At 37.4% G+C, this 24,246-nt stretch overlaps 1 protein-coding gene across 1 annotated transcript in view; it reads right to left on the bottom strand.

Annotated features, from left to right (window-relative positions):
* The window catches only part of Aff2 (ALF transcription elongation factor 2), a 448,384-nt gene that overhangs the window by 91,870 nt on the left and 332,268 nt on the right, over nt 1–24,246 (bottom strand). The window contains exon 9 of the mRNA XM_059251561.1: nt 9,413–9,450. Within this exon, the coding sequence (XP_059107544.1) occupies nt 9,413–9,450 (38 nt within the window). The remainder of the gene's footprint in view (nt 1–9,412; nt 9,451–24,246) is intronic.

Here is a 24,246-nt window from a genome sequence, read left to right as displayed (position 1 = left end):
TTTCTGGCTAAAATAAACCGTGGCTATAGTTCTCAGGGCTGCAAAGAGTAGTCAACTACATAAGAAGATATTACTGCAGGCTTTTGACTATGAACATACTTTGTGGTTGTTGGATTACTGATTTACTGTTTGGAGGCTTTTGCATAGCTATCATAGAGATAGGCATCATTTCCATAATAATAAAATAGTCCTACTATGCTTATGTTTCTTTTCTAAAGAAAATATACTCTGAAGAAAAAAATATGTCTATGGAAAAATTGTTTTCAAAAGCTAAAATAACAGTGTTATATGTCATGACTAACATACCACATTTGAGCAATATGGGATGAAATGTGTGGAAGTCAAGAGATTAAATGCCAAAAAAAAAAAATCAAGAATGCATGAAGCTACACAAGATCAGCTGGATGCTTGGAAAAATTCTACATGAGCTGAAATTTACCCAAAAGTCTTCAGAGAAGGATTAGACAGATAAAATCAGAATTGATGTCTATTTCTTTGGAAGCCATTTAAAAGGGTTACCATATAACACCTCCTTAACTCTAACCTGTAACTTTGTACAATAAATCTTCTTAGTTTTATCCACATTTCATTATTCTTCAGTTAAACATCCAAAGTGGGGTGAACATTTTTTGGGTTCCTGTACCTTGTTACTTGCAACTACTCTTGTTTTCCCTTTCTTCTACCTCACAAATGGTATTTTCTGCCACTGTAAAAAAAAATGACCTTTCTCATAAGCAGCCTCTGAGTACCAGACATTGCTTACAGCACAGCACCTGCTTTCTTCTTTTAGTGCCTTTGAAAGCCTTATTCTGCTCTCTTGAATGGCTTATACTCCCACAGTTTATCAGGGGACACCTGCTGTGAAACAGAGAGCTGCTTCCAAGCAGTTGCTCAGCCCTTCATCTGTACCCCCACAGGATGCTGCATGAACTTCAATCACAAACCCAACTTGTTTATATTTCAATGTAATGATTCGTGAATTTTCCTACCAGACTGTGAGGATCGCCTGGGTCATGATTATGTCTGACTCATCCCTCTAGAAACTGAGTTAGGCATATGATAGATACATAAATAACATTTGTTAGAAGAACAAAGATATGTGGCTTGCCTGAGTTTCTAACAGATCAGCTATGTGACTCTGGATTTTTGACAGCTTTCTCAAAGATTACTGAACAGGATCTTGAGAGATAGCTTTGTGGTTATGAGTATTTGCTTCACAATCATGAGAAGTGGAATTCAGATCCCAGCATTCATGTAACAAGCCAAGCATCCTACATATGTCTGTAACTACAGCTCTATGGAAACCAATGTCCTCTTCTGTTGTCTGCTTGCATAGACACACACACATATGATCATGCAGGTGCACACAAATAAATAAAAAACATTTTAAAAGAAAAGATGATATAATGGCAATGTTAAAATATAATTCTTGGTGTAACTGATGCATACCAAAACTAGAACTGATTTATGTGAACAACAGTACACAGAATTATTGATTCCTGTCTGTGAAGAAAACACTAACAAGCATGGCAAGAAACTAGCATATGGATCAGGACCTATTATCACCAAGGAAAACCCTAAATAAACCCTTTAGCTGCACTTGCCTTTTGTTGCCTTAAAACATCATTAATTCTGGGGATCATGCTATTAGTGTCCTACTAGCATTACTGTAGATAACACCTCTACAGTATGGGCTATGGTGATAACAATTGCCCAGGTTACTTTTCAAACACTTGAAGACCACTCTTGCTGAAAGCACTGATTCTTTATTTGGTGTTCCAGATGTTCAACAGTGACTAAAATAGACTGAAAAAACTTAACATCTCAATCATTACCTTTTTTTTTTTTTTGGATCAGATGCTGTCTGCCTGACTCTACACATAAGCATATTAAATAAATTAGTTCAAAATTTCACTAATCTCTTACCTTTCCTTTCAAGGCTGAAGATGTCAAGATAATATTAACTAAGATATTTTTAGAATTTCCAAGGGTAAAAATGATAATCAGATTGACAACCATTCTGTATATTTGTGATATGCATGTATGCAAGAGCATTCAAAATGAATATCTGAAAACTTACATAAAGGATCATTGCAGAGTATCGGCTCAACATACTTAGAGCCACACTTATCTTCAACTGAATAGAGCTCTTTAAACATATAGAAATGATATATGGGGGATATACTCCTGTGTGTGCAAACAAACCAAATGGACCTCTTTAAAACTATAATTTACATGGGTTATTGGTCTCCAATTCTAATTGTAAAATTTAGAAATGATGGGTGAGGATATACGTGTGTGTGTGTGTGTGTGTGTGTGTGTGTGTGTGTGTGTGTAAAAACAGTTGATATATATATGACTATTGGGGTCCAGCCCCTCGATAGACCTCTCCAGGGTCTGTAAAAGAATCTACAACCAGCTGAAAATCTAATCTTAGACAGTACCAAATGAATCTATATGCACAATACTCTATAGTCCATTCACTTTATTTTTCTGAGTCAGTTCTCTGTCTATACAGCTTCTATTTTGCTCTTTTACTTAGCTCTTTTCTTCCCTGATTTCTCTCTACATTTCTATGCTGTTCCCTGTAAGTGCTATCTTAATTCCTTCATCTTAGTTCTGCCCCATCTTGGTCTTTCTCATCTTGTTCTTACCCACCTAGTTCTTCCCCACCTGGCTCTTCCTTATCTTCCATCTCATCCTTCTAGTTCTCTCTTCTAGTCCTCCAATCTAGTTCTCCTCCAATCTAGTCCTCAAGTCTCTGAGGTTTACAATTATATACCCATGTAATAGCAATGCTTTGGCTAAGGCAAGGTCACCAGGCTTGAATTCCCTCAAGGTTAAAAGGAGGGGCAATATGATCCACACAAAAGAGCAGTAACTGCTATCATTTGTAACCCAAAATGTAAGTGACTAATGAGATGAATCGACTGAGGGCAAAATTTGGTTAATATCTAAGCAAAGGGGGTTTATGTATTCAAACTATATTCTTAGAAGTGGTTAGTTGAAATGTTAAGAACCTATAGAACCTATAAGTCACTAGGTCATGGCTGAAAATAAAGCTGCCTTCTTTTATCCTTTGGCACCCTTATCTGTCCAAACTATCTCACCTCCTGCCATTTTCTGGCAGGGTGGGGGAGTGCACTTGGTGGCTAGGCAACTTGGCTAGGCAACTTCTGTCATAGCTAGATGCACCTGATAATTGTTAAAGGAGATCTAAAACTAGATTTAAGATTTAGAAAGGGAGAAAGTTAAGCTTAATTAGCACATCTGCTGGGCCTTCTCAAACAGATAGTTTGGATGCTCAAGTCTGTTCTAAAGATTCTGTGAGGTATCTCAGATAAGATACTTTCATCCATCCAAAGATGGTCCTGGCCAGATGCTGCTAATGAAGATTAATCACAGAAAGGCCTGAAATTAAGGATTTTAACTATGTCTGTTGTTAGCACAGTTGGAGAAAGTTATATAAATACTTGAATTGTATAGGGGAAATTGTGCCCAATGAATGATGGAAAAGGTACAATAACACATGAGAAATTCATAGCAGAAAATGGCTAATAATCAAAAGCTAATATCAATATCACCAAGACTCCTTGAGCCTTGGCTTTTATCCTCTGGAAGAGTTCTTAACTCCTCCAAGCTTTGTCATAATCAGCTGAATTCCTAATTCATATATTTTTTGCAGCCTGCAGCACATAAAAAATGGTTGTAGCATATGTGCATGCTAAGCTTCTGTTTTTATTAAGATATTAAGGACCATATAAATAACCTTGCTGAGATTTGGATCAAGGAAGGACAAGTTCAATTTCATACGTTAAGCTAATGTCAGCCTCAGGACTTAAACCCTGGTATATTAATACTTTGTTAGCGTCTAAATGACTAAAATACTGATTGATGGTTCATGTTCATCACAAGATAAGAGCTCTTCAGTGTTATTTGACTCTACCAAGCTAATTTCTTTCACTTCAGTTTTCAACTTGGCCCTTCACTGCCTACACACCACTAGGCAGCCAGAACTTCTTCTACCCCTGCCACACCTCAGGCCAGTATCTCAAACCAGTAGTATTTACACTCTTAATGCAAATGTTTCTACTTCCCCCTTCCCACCCCAGACACTAACAGTGCTAGCTCTCCTGAGAACTTCTTCCTTGCTTTATTACTTCCTGTATCACAGAGCCATCTATCACTCTCTCTCCTTCTTCTATTTAGTTCTTTCCAAAAGGATTTTTACCATTGCTACAGGATGCTCTACTCCTCAAGGGTAGGAGTTATGTCAGATTTACTATTAGATCTCTCAGCATCCACCACACTTCCTGGAACTCTATAGGACTTAAAGAAATAGCCCTATATTGCACAAATTAATGGACAATATGCAAACAATAGTCAGGAAAATATTTCTGGCCATTTACCATTTTTCAGTAATGAAACCACCATATCTACAAGATACATCAGTTCCCAAATAAAACTGTAATTTTATCATCCCCGTTGATTCTGACTCTGATTTGCAAAAGACAGTCACCATATTCTGCAATGTGGTTGAAGTGTAAAAGCAGGAGAGAATTTTATTCTTTCTCTCTCTTTTTCTCTCTCAACAGATGTCAACCTGAGTTAGATTCAAGTCAACTTATTAGTGCATGGATTTTAGCTGAAAGCAATTCATATTTTCAGGAGTAAAATATCACATATTTCTTAATAACAGAAATGTAGATCTTCTTTTTTTCAAAAATGTATGTGATAAGTCACATATAGTAGGAGAACTATGTACATCTCCCAGGCCTTGTTATTACAATGACAGTCTTGGGGATGATTGTTACAGCACTGTAATATACAAGTAAAATTCTCTTCCTCTAACACATTACAGAGCTCTAGTTTTACTATCCATCAAGCCTTGTTGCCACTGTGGTTCCATTATATAGATAAGTAAACCAGGCATCTCTTGCCCTGATTGTTGATCTTAGGAACAGTCACTCTGTGTCTTACCCTAGAGGTGATATTTAATGGTCAAAATAAGGTCATTGGTATATATGGAGATGTTATGTGTTTACATTCCTTAGACATGTACATATTTTTCCCTTTTATATGGAATATCTACTATTGTGTACCATAGTGATAAAAGGAGCTTACATCCAAGAAGGTATTGAAAATAAATTGAATGAGTAGCTGAGAAATGTATAGGAGGTAAGCTTTTAAAGAAGAAATTGAGCAAAGTTAGTGGACCTAGTAAATAATTTATTAGCACCCTAAAAATCATTTATGTAGCCTTAGTTAGACCTAAAGGTAACATAATTTTATAAAACCCATATGATCTTTAAAATGTAAAAGACTAGCAGTATGTTGTAGGTAAATGTTCATTGTTTTTTGAAATACCATTGTCCTATCATGGATCATCTACTCATTGGATGCTAAAAGGCAGTGAATGAAGAGTGAGTGATTTTGTTTGTAATAAGAACTAGGTGATATATCAATTACAGGAAATCCTGAGCATCCAATAATGGCTCAGTAAATATCTACTCCCTGTTTTAACATCCCCCAAAGTAAAAGGCTTGAGAGTTTAATCTTTAGTGTCATGAAAAGTTGTTCTGTCTTTTCCTACCTGGCCAATTAGATCAGGAAATTGTAGCAGGAATCTTAAGAGTTCTTATTAATAAAATCAAACCTGGGGCCAGTTATTGGGGTGAAATTCTGGATGGTCAGAGAGACAGAACAAGCCACAGCTAATCTCACCTGGCCAACTTCTCAGCTGGTCTTGTTTCCTCAGACTGGAAGCCTCTGTGTCCTTATCCGAATGGCTCTCAGCTGAACTGTGCTGCTAGAAGCCTGAAAGCTTAACCAGCCAAATGCTTCTAGTTTCTGGTCTTCACGCCTTATATATCTTTTCTTTCTGCCATCACTCCCTGGGATTAAAGGTTCACTTCTTGGGATTAAAGGTGTGTGTCACCATGCCTGGCTGTATCCTTGAACAGATGGATTTCTGCCTCTGGAATGCTAGGATTAAAGGCGTGTGCTACCACTGCGTAACTTCTATGTTTAATATTGTGGCTGTTCTGTCTCTGACTCCAGATAAGTTTATTAGGGTACACAATATTTTGGGTAACACAATACCACCACAGGAAATAGTGAACTTTTACTACGTAGAGTTATATGGTATGCACGTGTGCCTCTATGTAGTATGGTCTTTGTTGTAACTATTCAACTCTGCCACTGCATCATAAAAACTACTACAAATAATATGCAAATGACGAAATGAATCCACATCTAATTACAATTTCATGTGTAGATACTGACATTGGAATGTTAATTTTCACATGTCATGAAATATCCTTATCGTATTTTGCATTTTTCTAAACGTTTACTAAATTATACACAAAAGTACTATAAAAAAATCTCATCAAATGGTCACCTTCACAACTTTGTGTTTATACTTCATTTGTAGCTTATGTCAGTAGATCTCAATTTTCCATTAAGCATGCATATAAACTTTCTAAGTCTTGTTCCAAAAATGTAACCAAATGCTCATTCTAGCTAGAGACCAAAAGACAAGTAGTAAGAGCTGGAAGGAAGGAGAGCAATGTGGGAAAATTTTTACACATGCCACAAATAAGAGTAACAGAGAGTAGATAAAGATAGTTACAGCATACCAGTTCTTATGACCTAATGGTGGCAACCTACTAGACCAGAGCTAACAGGTTTGTTAAGCCTCCAGGTAAGCTTTCCAGAAAGACCATTTTCTTAATTATGTCCAATCTACTCATTCATTCAGAAAATGTAACTCATTTTTTTTTACTCTATTCAAGGTTCCAATGCACTATGTATAACCAAAATTCATTGACAGACATCTGCTGTGGAATAATCCTCTTGTACACTGTAAAGATTTGTCACTCAAATTGGTTTAATAAAACAATGATTGGCCAGCATCAAGGCAAGAAGTATAGGTGGGGTGACAAAACTAAGGAGAAGGGCATACTCAGGTCAGGGGTGGCCAGCCAGATGCAGAGGGAGCAGGAGATGAACATGCCATGCTAATAAAGGTACTTCCATATGGCAAAGCATAAGTATAAATATGGGTTAATTTAAAATGTAAGAGCTAATTAGCCTGAGCTATCGACTGAGCATTTATAAGTAATATTAAGCCTCTGTGTCAGTTATTTGGGAGCAGGTAGTAGGACAGGAAACGTCCATCTACGGGCATCAGAAATAACAAGAGGACCACTGTATATCAAACTTTTAAAAACCTTTTGTTGTTCTTCTGCCAGACAGTGTAAATAAATAATGCTGTAGAGTTTCTGCCCTGGAACTGCACTTAGGAAGGTGACCTTCTCCTTGAAGTGTCCATATAGCTGTAGCTGTCAGCTGTATTTGATATCATGATTCCAAGTACAACAAGTTACCCTTAACTAAAACTGAGTTATTTAACTAGAAGACATTTCCAAATATTTAGCACTTTAACTTATCTTTAATACTGAGTATATTTTTTAATGTAGTTAAAAGTGGGAAGATTCACAACTTTGACCCTTCCAAGTTTTCTATCTTCTTTCAAACACAGTTTAAAGAGACAAATATTAGATATTTGTGGTGTTAGATATCTGCATTGTGAATTAATAAGAATTCACAAAATGTATAATTACAAGAAGAGCCAAATTGGGCTGGAGCGATGGCTCACAGGTTAAGAGCGCTGGCTGATGTTCCCAAGGATCTGAGTTCAATTCACAACAACTACATGGTGGCTCACAACCATCTATAATGAGATCTGGTGCCCTCTTCTGGCCTGCAGGGATACATGCAGGCAGGACACTGTATATCTAATAAATAAAATAAACCTTAGGGGGGGAAAAAAGGGTGGGAATAAATCTTTTAAAAAAAAAAAAGAAGGGCCATTTTTTTTATAATAATCAGACAGAAAATTGGCCTCACTTCCAGGTTATTACAATGTAATGCAGCCAGCCTCACACAGAGACAACATGCTGTCCTGTGCATGCAATGACGAATCTTGCATTTCCTATAGGAAGAGCTTAAACTTGGAGCAACTTGCCACATCGAGGGCAAGATTTATACTCTCCCAGCCCTTTCCCTACCCCTTATGACCTGAAGCACACATGGGTATGTAACTGTGCTGGAGGGAGGGATGTAGTATGACTGTGGGAAAGAACATTACTAATGGACCACCCAGGGATTAAGCCCTGGCCCTGCCCTCATTAGCTTCATCTTCTAATCCTTGGAGCTGTCCAGACACAGGATCATAGTGGAAGAGCTGTCAGATAAACAGATGGAAAAGAAGCCAGGGTTCAGAGAATATTCTAACCTCAACCAAACAAGATTAAAAACTCAGAGGATGAGTACAACATAATACACTTCCCAACTGTAGAGGGCCCTGCAAAGTTTATGTACAGAGAAGATTCTATTGGCTAAGAAAAATAAGGCATAAAAGCACAGTATTTAGTACCTTTGGAAAATGTGTCAGAGTTTGGAATTAATGGTATGCTAAATAACACCTGTATGTTCTGGAAAAGCTAGTTCTCTCACACTACAGAAACAACTTTCTTATTCTTGACATAGCTGACCCATTCTCCAAGAACTATAAAAAAAAAATCAATGTACTTCCCATTTATGTATTTTGCATTAGCTACAATGTAAGTTTTCTATCATAAATTAATGTGTACTTTCTAGGCACGTGATATTCCAAGACCTATAATAACCTAGTAAGTAGAGTAAGTCCTTCTTTGGCCATGTTGCTGATAAAAAAATGGTATACATCATAATATTGCAATCAGATGTCACAAACCCAAATGACAAGACAGCCATTCCTTTTAATTTAAAAATCTCCCTTCTAGAAAAGTCAGGATGCCTAAATGTACTATATTTAAAATAACACTGTGTGGCTTGTTTACAATTTACATGTCTTAAAAAATGACTTAGTAACTGGTCTTTGTTAGCACCATCCCCCATTCAGTTAAATGTATTTTTATGAGCTTTTCATTAACAGAATAGTGAAGCCTTGGTGCCAAGGTGCAAACTTCCCCATGTGGCTGGAGATCACTTGGCACATGTTCAGGCATTTACGTCTCTGTCATAGGTCCAGGGTATGCAATTAAAAATGTAATCATTTTAGCATGAGAAAAAACCCAGAGGCTTGACGTAGTATGCATTGAATATGATTATAATAGTATTTGGCAGCTATTCATGATGGCACATATTAATTTATGTAAACTTGGGGCATTTCCTCATCAGGGACACATGGAAAAAAATATAAGCTGATCCTTTTTCATTGAAGGATGTTTTTCCGCTGTGTTTTGTTTTTGTCTTTAAACTGTCATGAATAGAGATTAATGCAAAATACACATCTTTTATGACCTTAGTTTTCCCCATGCACAGAGCTCATTAAAATTAACATCTTAAACTTGCAAAAATAACTTACTTCACAAGATTATTCTTAGGTTTTGCCTTTTCAACAGCCTGTAAACAGAGAGAAAAATGCAATTAGACAATGTTAACAGGCATAATCTTTGCAACTAGTAATCAAAACACTAAGCAGTAAAAAGTTAGTGAATGCTTTTTAGAAACATTAGGAGTGAACTGAAACAAGCTCCCATGAGTAAGCAGTGACATAGAAAACAATCTTCTTCCCCAGAGAATGCATTTACTTGTCCAAGTGCTCAAACATAGATAGGCATTGTCAGAGCACCTGGCAAAGTTCAACAGGAGACATGAAAGCAGGCTCCTGGGTGCACAAGAAGATCCTCTCTTCCCTACCTTTTACTCCAATTTTACCCAATATAGGCCTGATCAGATTGGAATGACAGCACCGAGAGGGGGCTGCAAAACTTGATGGCTCTGTGGCAGGGGAGCATTAACCTTAACTTTCTTCCTAACACCTAACCACACCTGCACCATGAGGGAAAGGACAAAAAATGTTCATTTCCAAAATTGCTTTTAGTAGCAGACAGTACAAAAGGGCAAGGAATGCCCAAATACTGAGAACAATTTCTTCCCCTGGAACCTTTAGGAAAATACACACCAAATCTCAAAATGAGGAAATTTCTGGGCCTCATGGCCTGAGTAACCTTAGACATGGAGACTGGTTCCAGTTTATTGCTGAACCCATTGATCTGTGTACAGTCCATTTATCATTCATGAAAATAGCTAGTGATCTTCACAGTATATTAGAAGAAACAACTCAGATCATCTGTCAACAGTCCTCTTATATCTTTTTCCCTCTCAATGGGGATTTCATCTCCTTTGATTGTTCTGGAATTAAAATGTTGCTAAGCAACAGAGCTGGGGGCACTGATGGCAGAATGGCCACAGTCTATCAAACTGTTTAAGTACCTGGAGGGCTTGAATGATGATTTTTCCATATATCTGTAGCATAACTATGTAATGAAAACTTGCACTCTACTAGATTTTCTCAGGTTATCAGAATAACATTTAACATGGAGAACAATGAAGCAGCAGTTTGGCCACCTACAGACTTCTTCAGACACTTTTAAACAATATCCATTAGGAGACCTTGTTTGTGAATCTTGAAGTGGGTAAAGTCTAAGAGAGAAGAGCAGTGCTGTAAATTAGAATACTGAGGCAATCATTTTCAACAGTGCCACTCTCACACTGTACTTGACATTGTAGCTAATCATCAGTGAGATTTAATATGTTCAACTCTGCTATGCCAAATTCATGCATTTGATAGCCATATATAGTTCCTAACTTTCAAACATTAGTGTTGGAAATCTAAGCTCTTCTTATGTATTAAGTCTCAGGATCTGTCACTAGATAAACATCTGTTAATATTGAGCACTTACTTACTTTGCCTTGATAGGGAAAATTCATTTTCTCACCACCTGTGCCTTAATTTGAATTTTGACAAGTTCTAGAATAAGAAGACAGGAAATGAGGCAACAGGTAAAAATGAGAAAACAACAACTATGTGTCTGGCTTCTCCAAATCACCTCTTATGTATATCTAGGACATGTGAGACCATTCCTATGCAATCCATGTAGATCAAAGGTGTTAACACTGTTCACCATCAATTCTTCCAGGTCAGATAGACAAAGAAAGAGAAAGATGCTGGTAAGAAGTACAATGCAGACCTTTGATCTTTCCTATGAGTCTAACACTTTTTCTGCATAGGCATGAGCATTCCCCTCTGCCCTAAATTCCTTTCCCTTCCCTTCCCTTCCCTTCCCTTCCCTTCCCTTCCCTTCCCTTCCCTTCCCTTCCCTTTTCTTCCCTTCTCCTCCCTCCTCTTCCCTTCCCCTCCCTCCTCTTCCCTTCCCTTATTCCCTTTCCTTCTTCCCTCCCTTCTTCTCCCCTCCCCTTGTTGTCCCTTTCCTTTATGCCTTCTCTCTCCCCCCTCTCTCTCTTGCCCTTACTTTTTTCCCTTCTTTTTCTCTCACTCTCTGTCATACCTCCCTCCCCCTCCCTCCTCCTGCTGTCTCCAGTTTTCTCCCCTCAAGTCTGTCTATTTGGGAATAAGGTATGGTAGTCAGCTAAAATGCATCACTGTGGAAATCATATTAATTCATTTTTTGCAATTAAAATGCAAGCAAGTCTGTTCTAGAAGTTGTAAGTTATCATCACATAGTAGGCCCTGTTCCAGTAGTTTCTCTTGATTGATGTGATAAAGTGAGCATGGCACTGGCAGAAGATGTAGAAGGGAAAAATCAAACTGACATTGCTAAACCCAGCTTTGATTCAGAGACATAATTATATGCAGTTATTTTTCTCTAATCAAAAGCCTTATCCTGTTACAGGCCAGGTTCTTTGAAACATATGCCATTGTATACAGCTATTATAAGAATATAACTTCAATCAAATTATTTTTTCTAGATTGCTTGGCTATCAGTTGGAAATGTCTATGCTTAGAGGTTCTGTTTTCCTTTAGAAATGAACTTACAGTCATTGCAATGTCTCACAATTATAGCCAAATATACTCATGTCATCCTGTGTGATCATCTTGTGGAATTTCTAAACTAAATGGTGACAGGGAACCTAAGTCAGATGAGACATGGCTTGCAATTTATATTCTCCACATTTGCTGTAATTTGACTTTGTTAGAGGCATGCTGTGGGGGATTGTAATACTAAAGAGTTGTGGAAGAAAAATTTAAGCAGATTTTTTGGATGCAAATTACACATGTCTTTAAGGCATAAAGGAATTACTCTACAAAATTTACAAGGAGAAAATTTCTTCCTTTGAAATAAGCAAATATAAGAAGACAATCTCACATTCCAGATACATGTGGCAGGATGTGAGATATGATGTAAAAGTTAAATTAAAAGGAAATGACACAATAAAAAATTCACCAAGCATTAATAAAGTAACAGCTAAATTTAAGTTTAAAAACATGCATTAAGCTAATTTAAATTGATTGGAAAAATGAATAGACAACAGTTAAGAGTTATGTTGCTTTAATTTATAAATGTCTGTATGCGTTTAAAAACCTATATTCTCCTATTTTGCATCGATATTTCTGTAACGTGAAATATATCTCACCAAGGAGAACATTCTCATGTAAGGAAGAATAATGAAAGAAAATTTTAAGGATTATGTTCTAGTATGACATGATGAGAGTTAATATGCTGTACAAAAGTGCCCCAATCTTTTGACATTGTCATGTACAAACGTGTTAGGCTTCATTCATAGCCACCTTGGAGTACATGCAACCTGTGAGCCACAGGTTGGACCTACCTGTTAGTAGAAGAGTAGGGTACTGGAAATGTTAATAAGCTGGGTTGTGGTTCTGGTTTTGCTACTTATAGTACTAGCAAGAGAAAAAAAACAAAAACAGTATGCCCCAGTTTGCTTATTTTGAAAATGAAGACAATCATTCTTGCCCTTTCTATGTCAGTGGGCACATTGTTAACATTCCACATTGATGGCTGTGCTAAGAACTTCAATATGCTAAGCAAATGCCATGCATATCATTTGTGAGTGTTTTATACAAATGTGTTGATGTATTGAGTTTAATGGTAAGCGATTGTTTGTGGATTTACCAAGTAGTGGTCAGGTCTCAGTATCAAACATATGCAGTTTACTGCAATAATGATAAGAAATAGCATTATGCTGCTTTCTCCATATCAAGAATAGCTCGGAGGCCAGCCTGGGCTATAGAATATGACCCCATCTCAAAAAGAACCCACACAAAAAAAGCAAGCCACAGCCTCAGGCTTAGGGTTGTCTCTAGTTCTCTCTTGGGCCGGTGGTTTGGCAGATGACCCTTACCCCAATGGCTCTGTTGTCTGTTAACTTGACTTTAATTGAAATGGAGGCATAACATGTCCTAGAAAAATAAAGATTTACGATACAAACTAGAAAAAAAAAAGAATAGCTCTGAGGTGAAAGTAATACCACTGTCTGGAAAGCAGTATTAACAGAAGACTCTGAGGTACTGAGGAGACATAATGAAACAAGTGAGGGCCATCTACCATTTCATAGGTATGAATCCTCTATGATTCTTGGAACTTGATGGTAGAACACTCTGGGAACTGGAGGTAGAAGTATGGGTCACAAGCATGTTACCATTCAAATCTCTCTCTCCTTCCCTTTTCCTTCCTTTCTGACCCTTCTCGCTCTGAGTGAAGCCTAGGATGATTAACAGATCTTTCTTGTTCTTTGAGATAGACTCTTGATGCACAGCCCAGTCTAGCATCAAACAAGTGATCTCCCTACTTCTGCCACCCAAATGCTGCAATTACAGGTGTGTGCTGCCATACCTAGCTGGCTGAACCCTCATTTTCAGGTTATCAATCCTTTAGAAACCCCTCCTGCAACTTACACTTTAGGGATGCTCTTCACTTTCTCACTAACATTCTATGACAAGCATATTGAAAAAGAACTATATTCCAGGGGGAGGGCACTTCTCTTATTCTAAGGAGTGTTTATGAGCTGAGCCATATCTCATTATCATCATTGTACTATCCAAAGTATCCTGCTAAGCAACAAATTCATTTCCTCAGGATGGATGATGTGGATAGGCTCATAGCTGCTTGTTCATTAAATCTTTCTTCTTAAAACTAAGAGTTTAGTCTTTGTTTTATATAGAGAATCCATGAATTGCAATGAAGCTAAAATGGCTCATGGACAAGCATATGATGTAGAGTTCTCACCACAGAAAGGAAGAAATGAAGGACAGTAAGTGGCTACCTACAGAACTCCATCTACTAGGGCATACATAACATTTGGGAAAGAAAATGCTACATATAAGCAACTTAGAAAATATATTAGTCATCTTCTCTGTAATGTTTATAACTTTCCCAAAATTCTTTTGGGTAATTTTGACCCTCTGGTTATGATGAATTACTGTCCTTGTCCATTAAACCATAGAAAATTTAGAGAATTGGGGTGGGGGACTTTCTAGAAGGAAAGCCTGAATAGTTACATCCAGGCTCACACATTACCCATCTTTGATTTATAGAAAACAAATGTAATGCTATATATTTCCTTTATGTTGAGGTTGTCAAAGTGAGCACTCAGATGGCCTGGAGATATTGTACCAGTGAACTCGTTTTGCAAGGATATGTGTTCAGGTACTGCTTGTTTTCTATAATAAATAAAAACACTCTCAGTCAAAACTAAAATATTATTTTATTAGTATTTCTGTGAATAACTTTTACTTTCCCACTTATATGCTTTTCTCTGTCATTCTCCAAGCATGTGTGCCTAGCTGAATCTTTACATTTCTTGGTAAAAGAGAAAATTCAATCATTCAGATAATTTCAAATAACTGCACATTAGACAATACAGCACTAAGACAGAGAATCAATTATTATATTGATTTTTATTCTTTATTGCCACACATTTCTCTTTTATGTTTAACTATTCACATAGTTGTGCTGCATGGCACAGCTATGTCCCTACCTAGTGACATGCCTTGGTAAATTTCAATGATTACCTTAGCTCAAGAAAGAACTTCTCTATTGACAAATGAACTCATCAGCAAGGTCTTTAAGCAGCTTCAAATCAACACCTACAGAACTAGCTAAATCAACTAAAAAGATATATACTGAGAGCACTTATCCAAATATAAAAATGATTTTTTTTTCAAAACAGCATTTCCCTGTGTTGCCTTGCCTATCCTGGAACTCACACTGTAGGCCAGGCTGGCCTGGAGATCATAGAGATCCACCTGCCTCTGCCTACCAAGTGCTGGGATTAAAGCCGTGTGCCACCAGAGACTAGCACAAAAATGAACTTCTTAATTACAGTACTTACATGCATTTCACTTTCATGAGTAAAATAAAAAGAGACATTGTATCCTGGAGACTGGGGTTTCATCTAGCATAAAGTATATACACAGCCAGGAGGAAAGAGTAAGACAACTGTCACTCAACTTGTATAAAACCTAGATTCCTGGCTATATTTCTGATTTTACATCCAAGGACTAGGAAGATGCCACTTATCATTGTACTTTTAGTGGTACCTGAAAGAGTACACAGAAGTTGTACTATACATATAAGAGGCAGGGATAGAATTTTGGCAGGAGATTAGGGTAAATTTGTTTTAGGTTTAAGGAACCATGTCTTGCATCCAATAGTCAATAAGCATTTATCACAGAAATGAATCAAGGATCTTGTAGTTTGAGAGGCATGACTATTGAATTACAGAGTATCTTAAAAGAATACAGGCTCCATACAGGTGGAAATAGAAGACTCTGGTAGGAGAGATTAGTTCAAGGCTCATGTGTATGTGGGTCCATCCTACTATTAAAAAGAGGGCTCTTATTAACATTGCAAAGAGGAAGAGCTCTCATTAGTACTTCCATCCCACTTGGTGTCAAAAAAATGTTTTCTATACTCTTCTGGATTTACTTCCAAGCTTGATGCTTATTACCTCACATTAGCCTGTGGTCCCTGCCTTCTTACTGTTCCATTATTTCTTTATTCTTACCCTGCTTTATGCTCTTTGCTAGAGGAATCTTTTGAGATTCCAATTTGATCACATTGCTCTCATTTTCAGACTCTGGGGTGGGGCTGTAGCTTAGTATTAAGCATAAGCAAATCCATTTCTAGTTGCCACTGAAGAGCCAACCAACCAACAAACAAAAATGCCATTTTTCTAGATTCCCATTATGGTGGTATTTTATTTGTACTGAAATGTGATTTTAATTGTATGTTAATAAATAAAGTTGCCTGGAGGTCAGAGCTATTAGAGCCATAGCAAGAGTGTTTCAGTGGTGGCACATGCCTGTAATCCCAGCACTTGGTAGACAGAGCTACATATATCTGTGTGTAAAAGGATACAGCCAGTATTGGAGACACACACCTTTAATCTCAATCCCAACCATTGAAGACCTAGAAGTCTTTACAGACAGGCAGTGATGAGGCATGGGTTTACAACCAAAGAGAAGGCAGAATTGAAAGTCTTTATAAAGACAAACACACAGGAAGTAGGCCTCTTTCTTTCGGAGAGCTCTCTTGGCTGAAGCAGGAAAGGTAAGGCTCTTAATTCTGACCTCTTGGCTTTCTTCTCTGAATAGGCTCTGTGTTTCTTATTTAATAAGATGGTTGGTTACATCTACATTTGGTGCCCAATGTGACAAGAATCCATTAAAAACCGCTTAACTTGGCTTGGCAGCAGGTCGGGTTTCCTGCCTGGGAGGCCGGCTCCCTAGCCCGGGCCCAGGTCGGCTTGGCCTCAGGCCAGACTGACCATAGGCCCAAGTGGTTAGCTTAAAGCTGGTGCTACAAACAACTCAGGCCTGTCCTGCCGAACAGGGCCCCTGCCTGTAAAGCCAACACACGTGGTTGGATCTTAAAGAAGCCAGAGCCAAGCCTTAACTGGGCTCAAGCGGGAACACCTGGCTAGATTCAAGGTCTTAGGCAGAACTTGTGGCTGCACTTGCACTCTCTCTCTCTCTCTCTCTCTCTCTCTCTCTCTCTCTCTCTCTCTCTGGATTCACACCTCAGACACTAGGTGGCTGTTTTGAAACTACCTCAGATTTCTACTGTTCTACGCAGACTTGGTAAGTCACTTAACATATCAGATATTTTAAAGGAAACTATTTAAAAGAGAAATTTTTTCCACATTAAAAAAAATGGGTTTTCTGTGTACATTGGAAGAAAATTGGGCTTTGTTTGCAATTTTAGGCAGTCTGACAATGGAACAACTTTATGAGAATTAATGTTGATCGAATTATGTAGTTTATTACTATGCTTATCCTCATTTTACTATTTAAAAACATAGTCAATTTAAGTGCCAGGGTGACAGCTTTAGAAAAACTTGTTAAACCTGTAAAAATTCAGACAGAAGAAATTAACAGTGAAGCTGCTTCAAGATTGGATCATAGGGTTACAGAAAGAAAGCCTGTTTTCACACAGTCACCCTTAGTTTGTCCAGTAACCATACAGCAGTTGCCTAATCAAATGACTACACAAAATATTTGGGCTCCAATTGAAATGTTAGATTTACGAAGGTTTAAGGAGGCAATAGTATCTTATGGCATGCATTCTCCATATGTAAAGCAAATGTTAAACTCTTGGTCAACATATAATAGGATTGTACCACAGGACTGGCAGGAACTGGCACAAGCTGTTCTTGAACCTAGTCAAAGGCTTCAGTGGCTAACTTGGTTCAAGGATGAAGCTAAAAACATAGAAAAACAATGGAGGGATAAAGGAATACAAGTCTGCCAGGATCAGCTTATTGGAGAAGGTCAATATGCTTCAGCACAAACACAATGTTTAAATAATGTCCAAATTCTAATTTTATGTCAAACGGCAGCCTTGAATGCATGGGACAGAGTTGAGGAACCAGGAAAAAAAACTGAGTCATTTACAAAGGTTATACAAGGCCCAAAAGAACCTTTCACAAATTTTTTACAAAGACTGGCTTCAGCAGTAAAGAGAATGGTCCTGGATTCAGAAGCTAGTCAGATAATAATTGAATCTTTGGCCTTTGAGAATTCGAATGCAGCATGTAAAAGAATAATCAGGCCGTTAAAGGCAAGATCTGCACCTTTGGAAGATTAGATTAGAGACACGGTTAATGTTGAAGCTCATGAGCATGATGATATGTGGGTAGGAGAAGCAATTTCAAAAGGTTTGAGGAATGTTAGATATTTTGGATGTGGAAAGCAAGGACGTTTGAAAAGGGACTGTAAACAGGTCATTCCTAGAAACAATGTTTCTTCAAGGAACAATGGCAACAGAATGCCCCTTCCTTCTGGAGTATGCAGGTGTGGTAAAGGAAAACACTGGACAAAGGAATGTAGATCAACAAGGGACAGACAGGGTAATCCTTTGCCTCAGTCTTTGGGAAACTCCCAGAGGGGCCTCATGCAGGCCCCCATAGCAAATCCAGTTTAAACCTTTCCTGCAGTCATAGAGGAAACCCCTACTCAGAGCAATTAAATAACCAAATACCTATTGGAATAAATCATGCTGGTCAGGATGATGAAACAGAGAGAATAGAAATTTCAGGAGAAAACATAAAGAAAATTTTTTGGCAAACTTCTATTAATGAACAAAGACAAAAATTAACGATAAAAATAAATGGTGTTTTGTTGTCTGGTTTGGTAGACACAGGTACGGATGTTACCATAATTGCACCAGAATTTTGGCATACAACTTGGCCTCTTCAGGAGGTAAATGTTCAACTGTTAGGAATTGAGACATTATCTCAGGTGAAACAGAGTGCAAGATGGCTCGAATGTATAGGTCCAGAAGGACAGAGAGGAAAATTAAAACCATATGTGGCTAACATAGCTATGAACCTGTGGGGTCGAGACTTGTTGCAACAATGGAATACTCAGATTAACATCCCTCCAATCTCAGAAACAAATCATAAACTAGCACATGTTTCTGAGAAAAGTATTAGAAAGCATTATTCTGAGTGGTCACCAGCCATCCATATTATACAAGAACAGGGCACAACTGATGATCTTCCAAAGACACCCACAGCTCTACCTTTAAAATGGTTAACAGACAAGCCTGTATGGGTCCAACAATGGCCTTTAACAACAGAGAAACTACAGGCTTTAGAAGAGCTGGTAGAACAACAGTTAAATGCTTAGAATATTGAAGAATCAACCAGCCCTTGGAATTCTCCTGTATTTGTTATTAAAAAGAAATCTGGTAAATGGAGAATGGTAACAGACTTTAGAGCAATTAACAAAGTAATTCAGCCAATGGGCTCTCTACAATCTGAAATTCCTTTGCCTATTCTGTTACCAAAAGGATGGCCTCTCATAGTTATTGATTTAAAAGACTGTTTCTTTTCAATACCCTTACAAGAAAAAAACAGAGAAAGAATTGCTTTCATAGTGCCTACTTATAATAATTCTCAACCAGTTAAAAGATTTAAATGGAGGGTCCTCCCACAAGGAATGTTGAATAGCCCAACTCTGTGCCAATATTTTGTACAACAGTCATTGGAAGTGATATGTAAAAAATTTCCTAAATCTATAATTTATCATTATATGGATAATATTTTACTAGCTGACTCAAATGCCGATACTTTAGAAAGAATGTTTGAAGAAGTAAAGAAAATTTTGCCTTGCTGGGGATTACAAATTGCTCCTGAAAAGATACAAAGAGGAGATTCTATTAATTATTTAGGATATGAAATAGAGCTACAAAAAATTAGACCCCAAAAGGTGCAAATTAGGAGAGATAGACTACAGACACTTAATGACTTTCAAAGATTATTTGGAGATATTTCTCATCTACGAACTATTGTTGGGGTAAAAAATGATGAACTGCATAATTTGATCAAAACCTTAGAAGGTGACAAGGGCTTAAATAGTCCAAGAGAATTATCGCCTGAAGCTGAGAAAGAATTGGCCTTGGTAGAAAAGAAAGTACATGAAGGGCATGTGGATCGTATTGATCCAAAGCTGGATTGCATTTTGGTTATTTTACCTTCTAGGCATTCTCCTACAGGAATATTAATGCAGAGGGAAGATATTATATTGGAATGGATATTTTTACCAAATAAACCAAATAAAAAGTTAAAAACTTATGTGGAAAAAATCTCTGACTTGATTTGGAAAGGAAAATTGAGACTTTATCAATTAGCAGGAATAGACCCAGCAGAAATTGTAGTACCTTTAACTAAGGAGGACATTGAAAAATTATGAACAGAAAATGAACCTTGTCAAAGAGCTTGCAGTAATTTTTTGGGAGAAATTAACAGCAAATATCCCAAAAGTGATAGAATTGATCTCATAAAGAGAGCTGATTGGATCTTGCCTCAAATTGTATGGGAAAAACCCATATCTGGAGTTCGTACATTTTATACAGATGCCAACAAACAAGGAAAGGCAGGTTACAAATCAGAAAATTTAAGTAAAGTGGTTCAAAGTCCTTATAATTCAGTTCAAAAATCAGAATTGTATGCTATTCTGTTGGTATTAATGGATTTTTCAGAACCTCTCAACATAGTAACTGACTCTCAGTATGCTGAAAGAGTAGTATTACATATTGAGACTGCAGAATTTATCTCTGATGCTTCAGAATTAACTTCACTATTCAATTAGAAGATACAATCAGGAAAAGGAGTCATCCTTTATATATAACTCACATTCGATCCCATACTGGTCTGCCAGGCCCTCTAGCACAAGGCAATGGTGATATTGATAAATTATTGACAGGAAATGTGCTGGAGACCTCAGAATTTCATAATAAACATCATGTCAATAGTAAAGGTTTAAAAAAGAATTTTTCTATAACCTGGCAACAAGCCAAAGAAATAGTAAAGTAATGTCCTACTTGTTCCTTCTACAATCAAACACCATTACAAGCAGGATGTAACCCAAAGGGTACTCAGAGGAATGAAATCTGGCAGATGGATTTGTTTCACTTTGCAGAATTTGGAAAATTGAAATATGTACACCATACCATTGATACTTATTCAGGATTTCAATGGGCAACTGCTTTGAGTTCTGAAAAAGCTGATTCTGTAATCACTCATTTGCTAGAAGTTATGGCCATCATGGGCATAACTGCACAAATTAAAACTGACAATGCTCCATCATATGTCTCTGTTAAAATGAAACAGTTTTTTGCTTATTACAATGTAAAGCATATTACAGGCATACCACATAATCCTACAGGTCAAGCAGTTATAGAAAGATCAAACAGAACTCTAAAGGATATCCTAAATAAACAGAAAAGGGTAACAAAATCCCCCAGAAATAGACTGCATAATGCTCTATTAACTTTGAATTTTCTTAATGCCAATGAGAAAAGAACAATACCTGCAGAGAGACATTGGATAACAAAAAAAACTACAGAATTAAATCAGCCTATATACTTTAAGGATGTGCTGACCTCAGAATGGAAACCAGGGTATGTGTTATGTTGGGCACGAGGTTTTGCTTTTGTTTCTACAGGAGAAGATAAGCTCTGGGTACCATCAAAATTGATAAAGGTTCGATTTGAACAAGAGAAACCTCTTAATTAGAGGAGGTGATAGTTCATCAACCAGCATGAACATCCAATTTAAACTAACTTATACCAGTAACACATGCCTTTTCATTTAATCAGAAAATAACTTGCCAAAAAGGAACATCCCCAAAATTAGTCTTGGGGAAAGGTTTTTGTTTTTGTCTTTTAGGAGAATGAAGGTTAAGGAATCTGATGAACACAGGACAAATGAGACAACTGAAGAAAAGGGACAAATCATCTATCCCAGGAAACAGAATGAAACAGCATATGGGTATATAATATCTAAAACATTTTATGTCTTCCTAAATGTTTGTTTCTGCTTTTCTCTAAAGATTTAACACTATTGGTCTTCTAATAGTCCCAGTTCAATTAAAATTTAAAGCTGACTTTGGAGTTGGAAAATGGCTCTCTCCTTCTTTAAACTCAAGCATGTTGTCAAAAGGAAAATGCAAACTCCCTGTCTCATGCTAGAATAAAAGAGCCATTTTCTGCTATGGAACAGGAGAAAAGCCAAATTAATTAAGGGACTATTCTATTACTAATCTCAACTCTTTGATTCTATTCTGATTCTTTAAACTTTTCTTAAAGTATAAATTTTATATCAATATTTACAAGATTAATATATATATATATATATATATATATATATACATTTTTAAACTTTGTTAAGATACGAATGGTCATATAGAGCACTAATTCTAGAAAAAAGGCTTTAATTAGCTGCATATATATATGTCTTTGTGTTCGAGTCTCTTATCAGTTTTCTGCCGGAAATCATGGCCAGGCCTAACATCAACTGAAGTCTCCAGAAAGAAGATGAGGCCCCACAACAACAACAATTCCACATGGACAATAATAATATCACTAAGCTGACAAACATCATCTGCAGATCAGCTTTGAACTACAAGGTGCTCAGAGCAATTTTGAGATGACTAGCTGAGATGATCCAGTCTCAAAGACTACTTGAATAAGGACTTGAGATAAACCCTAAACTTTGGCATTATATACAGACTGGATAATGAAGGATATAGTTACCTTTCCTAGAATTTGACAATTAATCTAAAATTTTTCTTTCAGGATAAAGATAACTTCACCCATACCCAGCAGGAAGCAATTTTAAGAATACGACGCCCACATTCCCAAAGAGGTGGTGTGGGGCAGGTGGTTTTTTGGTCTTTTTAATGGTTTTTGGGTCTGAGATAATTTTCATTATTTAGGGGGGTTGTTTACAAGTTGTTGTCAAGGGTTAGGAAAAAGGCTAAGCAAAGGAGATTAGATTTAAGGTTCTTGTTTAAAAAAAGAGAGAAAGAAAGAAAAGAAGAAAGAGACAATTACTAGTTTTAAATACTTTACATTGGATTGGATTGTTTTATATTGTATACAAATTATATATATATATATATATATATATATATATATATATATATATATTGAAATTGATATTGTTAGAAAATGCTATATGTATATTTCTTTTTTTTCTTCTCTTTTTTTAAATTTTTATTTTGCAATACAATTCAGTTCTACATATCAGCCACAGATTCCCTTGTTCTCCCCCCTCCCGCCCCCCTCACCTTCCCCCAGCCCGCCCCCCATTCCCATCTCCTCCAGGGCAAAGCCTTCCCCACAGACTGAGATCAACCTGGTAGACTCAGTTCAGGTAGGTCCAGTCCCCTCTTCCCAGGCCGAGCCAAGAAACCCTGCATAGGCCCCAGGTTTCAAACAGCCGACTCATGCAATGAGCACAGGACCTGGTCCCACTGCCTGGATGCCTCCCAAACAGATCAGGCCAATCAACTGTCTCACCCACTCAGAGGGTCTGATCCAGTTGGTGACCCCTCAGTCATTGGTTCATATTTCATGTTTCCGTTCGTTTGGCTATTTGTCTCTGTGCTTTATCCAACCTTGGTCTCAACAATTCTCGCTCATATAAACCCTCCTCATTCTCGCTAATTGGACTTCCAGAAATCCACCCGGGGCCTAGTCATGGATCTCTGCATCCAGATCCCTCAGTAGTTGGATGAGGTTTCTAGCATGACAATTAGTGTGTTTGGCCATCCCATCACCAGAGTAGGTCAGTTCGGACTGTCTCTCGACCATTGCCAGCAGTCTGTTGTGGGGGTATCTTTGTGGATTTCTGTGGGCCTCTCTAGCACTTTACTTCTTCCTATTCTCATGTGGTCTTCTATATGTATATTTCTAATTGTACTTATACCATTCATTTAACAATGCAATTTTCTGATCCTTGAATGTTATTATTACCAACTATTAGGATATAAAGAAATGAAAGTTAGTAGTTAGACATTACAATAGAACTTGTATTCATATTAGAAATGTTTTAAAAATTGAGCAGATATATTTTAGACAGGTCATCTTCAAACCCTTCAGAGATCTACAGAATATGGCATTTAAAATGTTTTAATAACTTAGAAAATTTTTCTTTTTTGAGACATGTCGGCTCCTGGCAGTACCAATCTACTTCAGAGAAAACATGGGCATTGAAGAAACTGCATATGGAGTTAGCTTTCATTGTGGCAAAAGTTAGCCAATGGACAACAAAGTATCCTCGAATCAACTGGACAAAATGGACAGACAGGACATGAAACAAAGGACTACTGATTCTTGCCAAAACAAGTGCGGTTATGGCTTTATCAAAAGGCATCTTCTGAGGCCAGGACAATATGTCACCATCCCTGAAGTGGCCTTCACAGTTCGGAAAAGGTACAGTGCCCTTTTCTTCGAAGGCAGCTGAACAGGCAGTGGGCCGATGGCTTCTGATGTGCAATGGGACAGCAGCTGAAACAGTTATTCTTGAAGAGTAACTAAGCTCACACCTCTCAATAGTAGACTGGCATTTGATAGAGGGATGTGG

This window comes from Peromyscus eremicus, chromosome X (assembly GCF_949786415.1).
Source record: "Peromyscus eremicus chromosome X, PerEre_H2_v1, whole genome shotgun sequence".
Taxonomy (NCBI): domain Eukaryota; kingdom Metazoa; phylum Chordata; class Mammalia; order Rodentia; family Cricetidae; genus Peromyscus; species Peromyscus eremicus.
The sequence above is the reverse complement of the archived record's forward strand: the minus strand, read 5'-3'. Positions and strand labels throughout refer to the sequence as shown.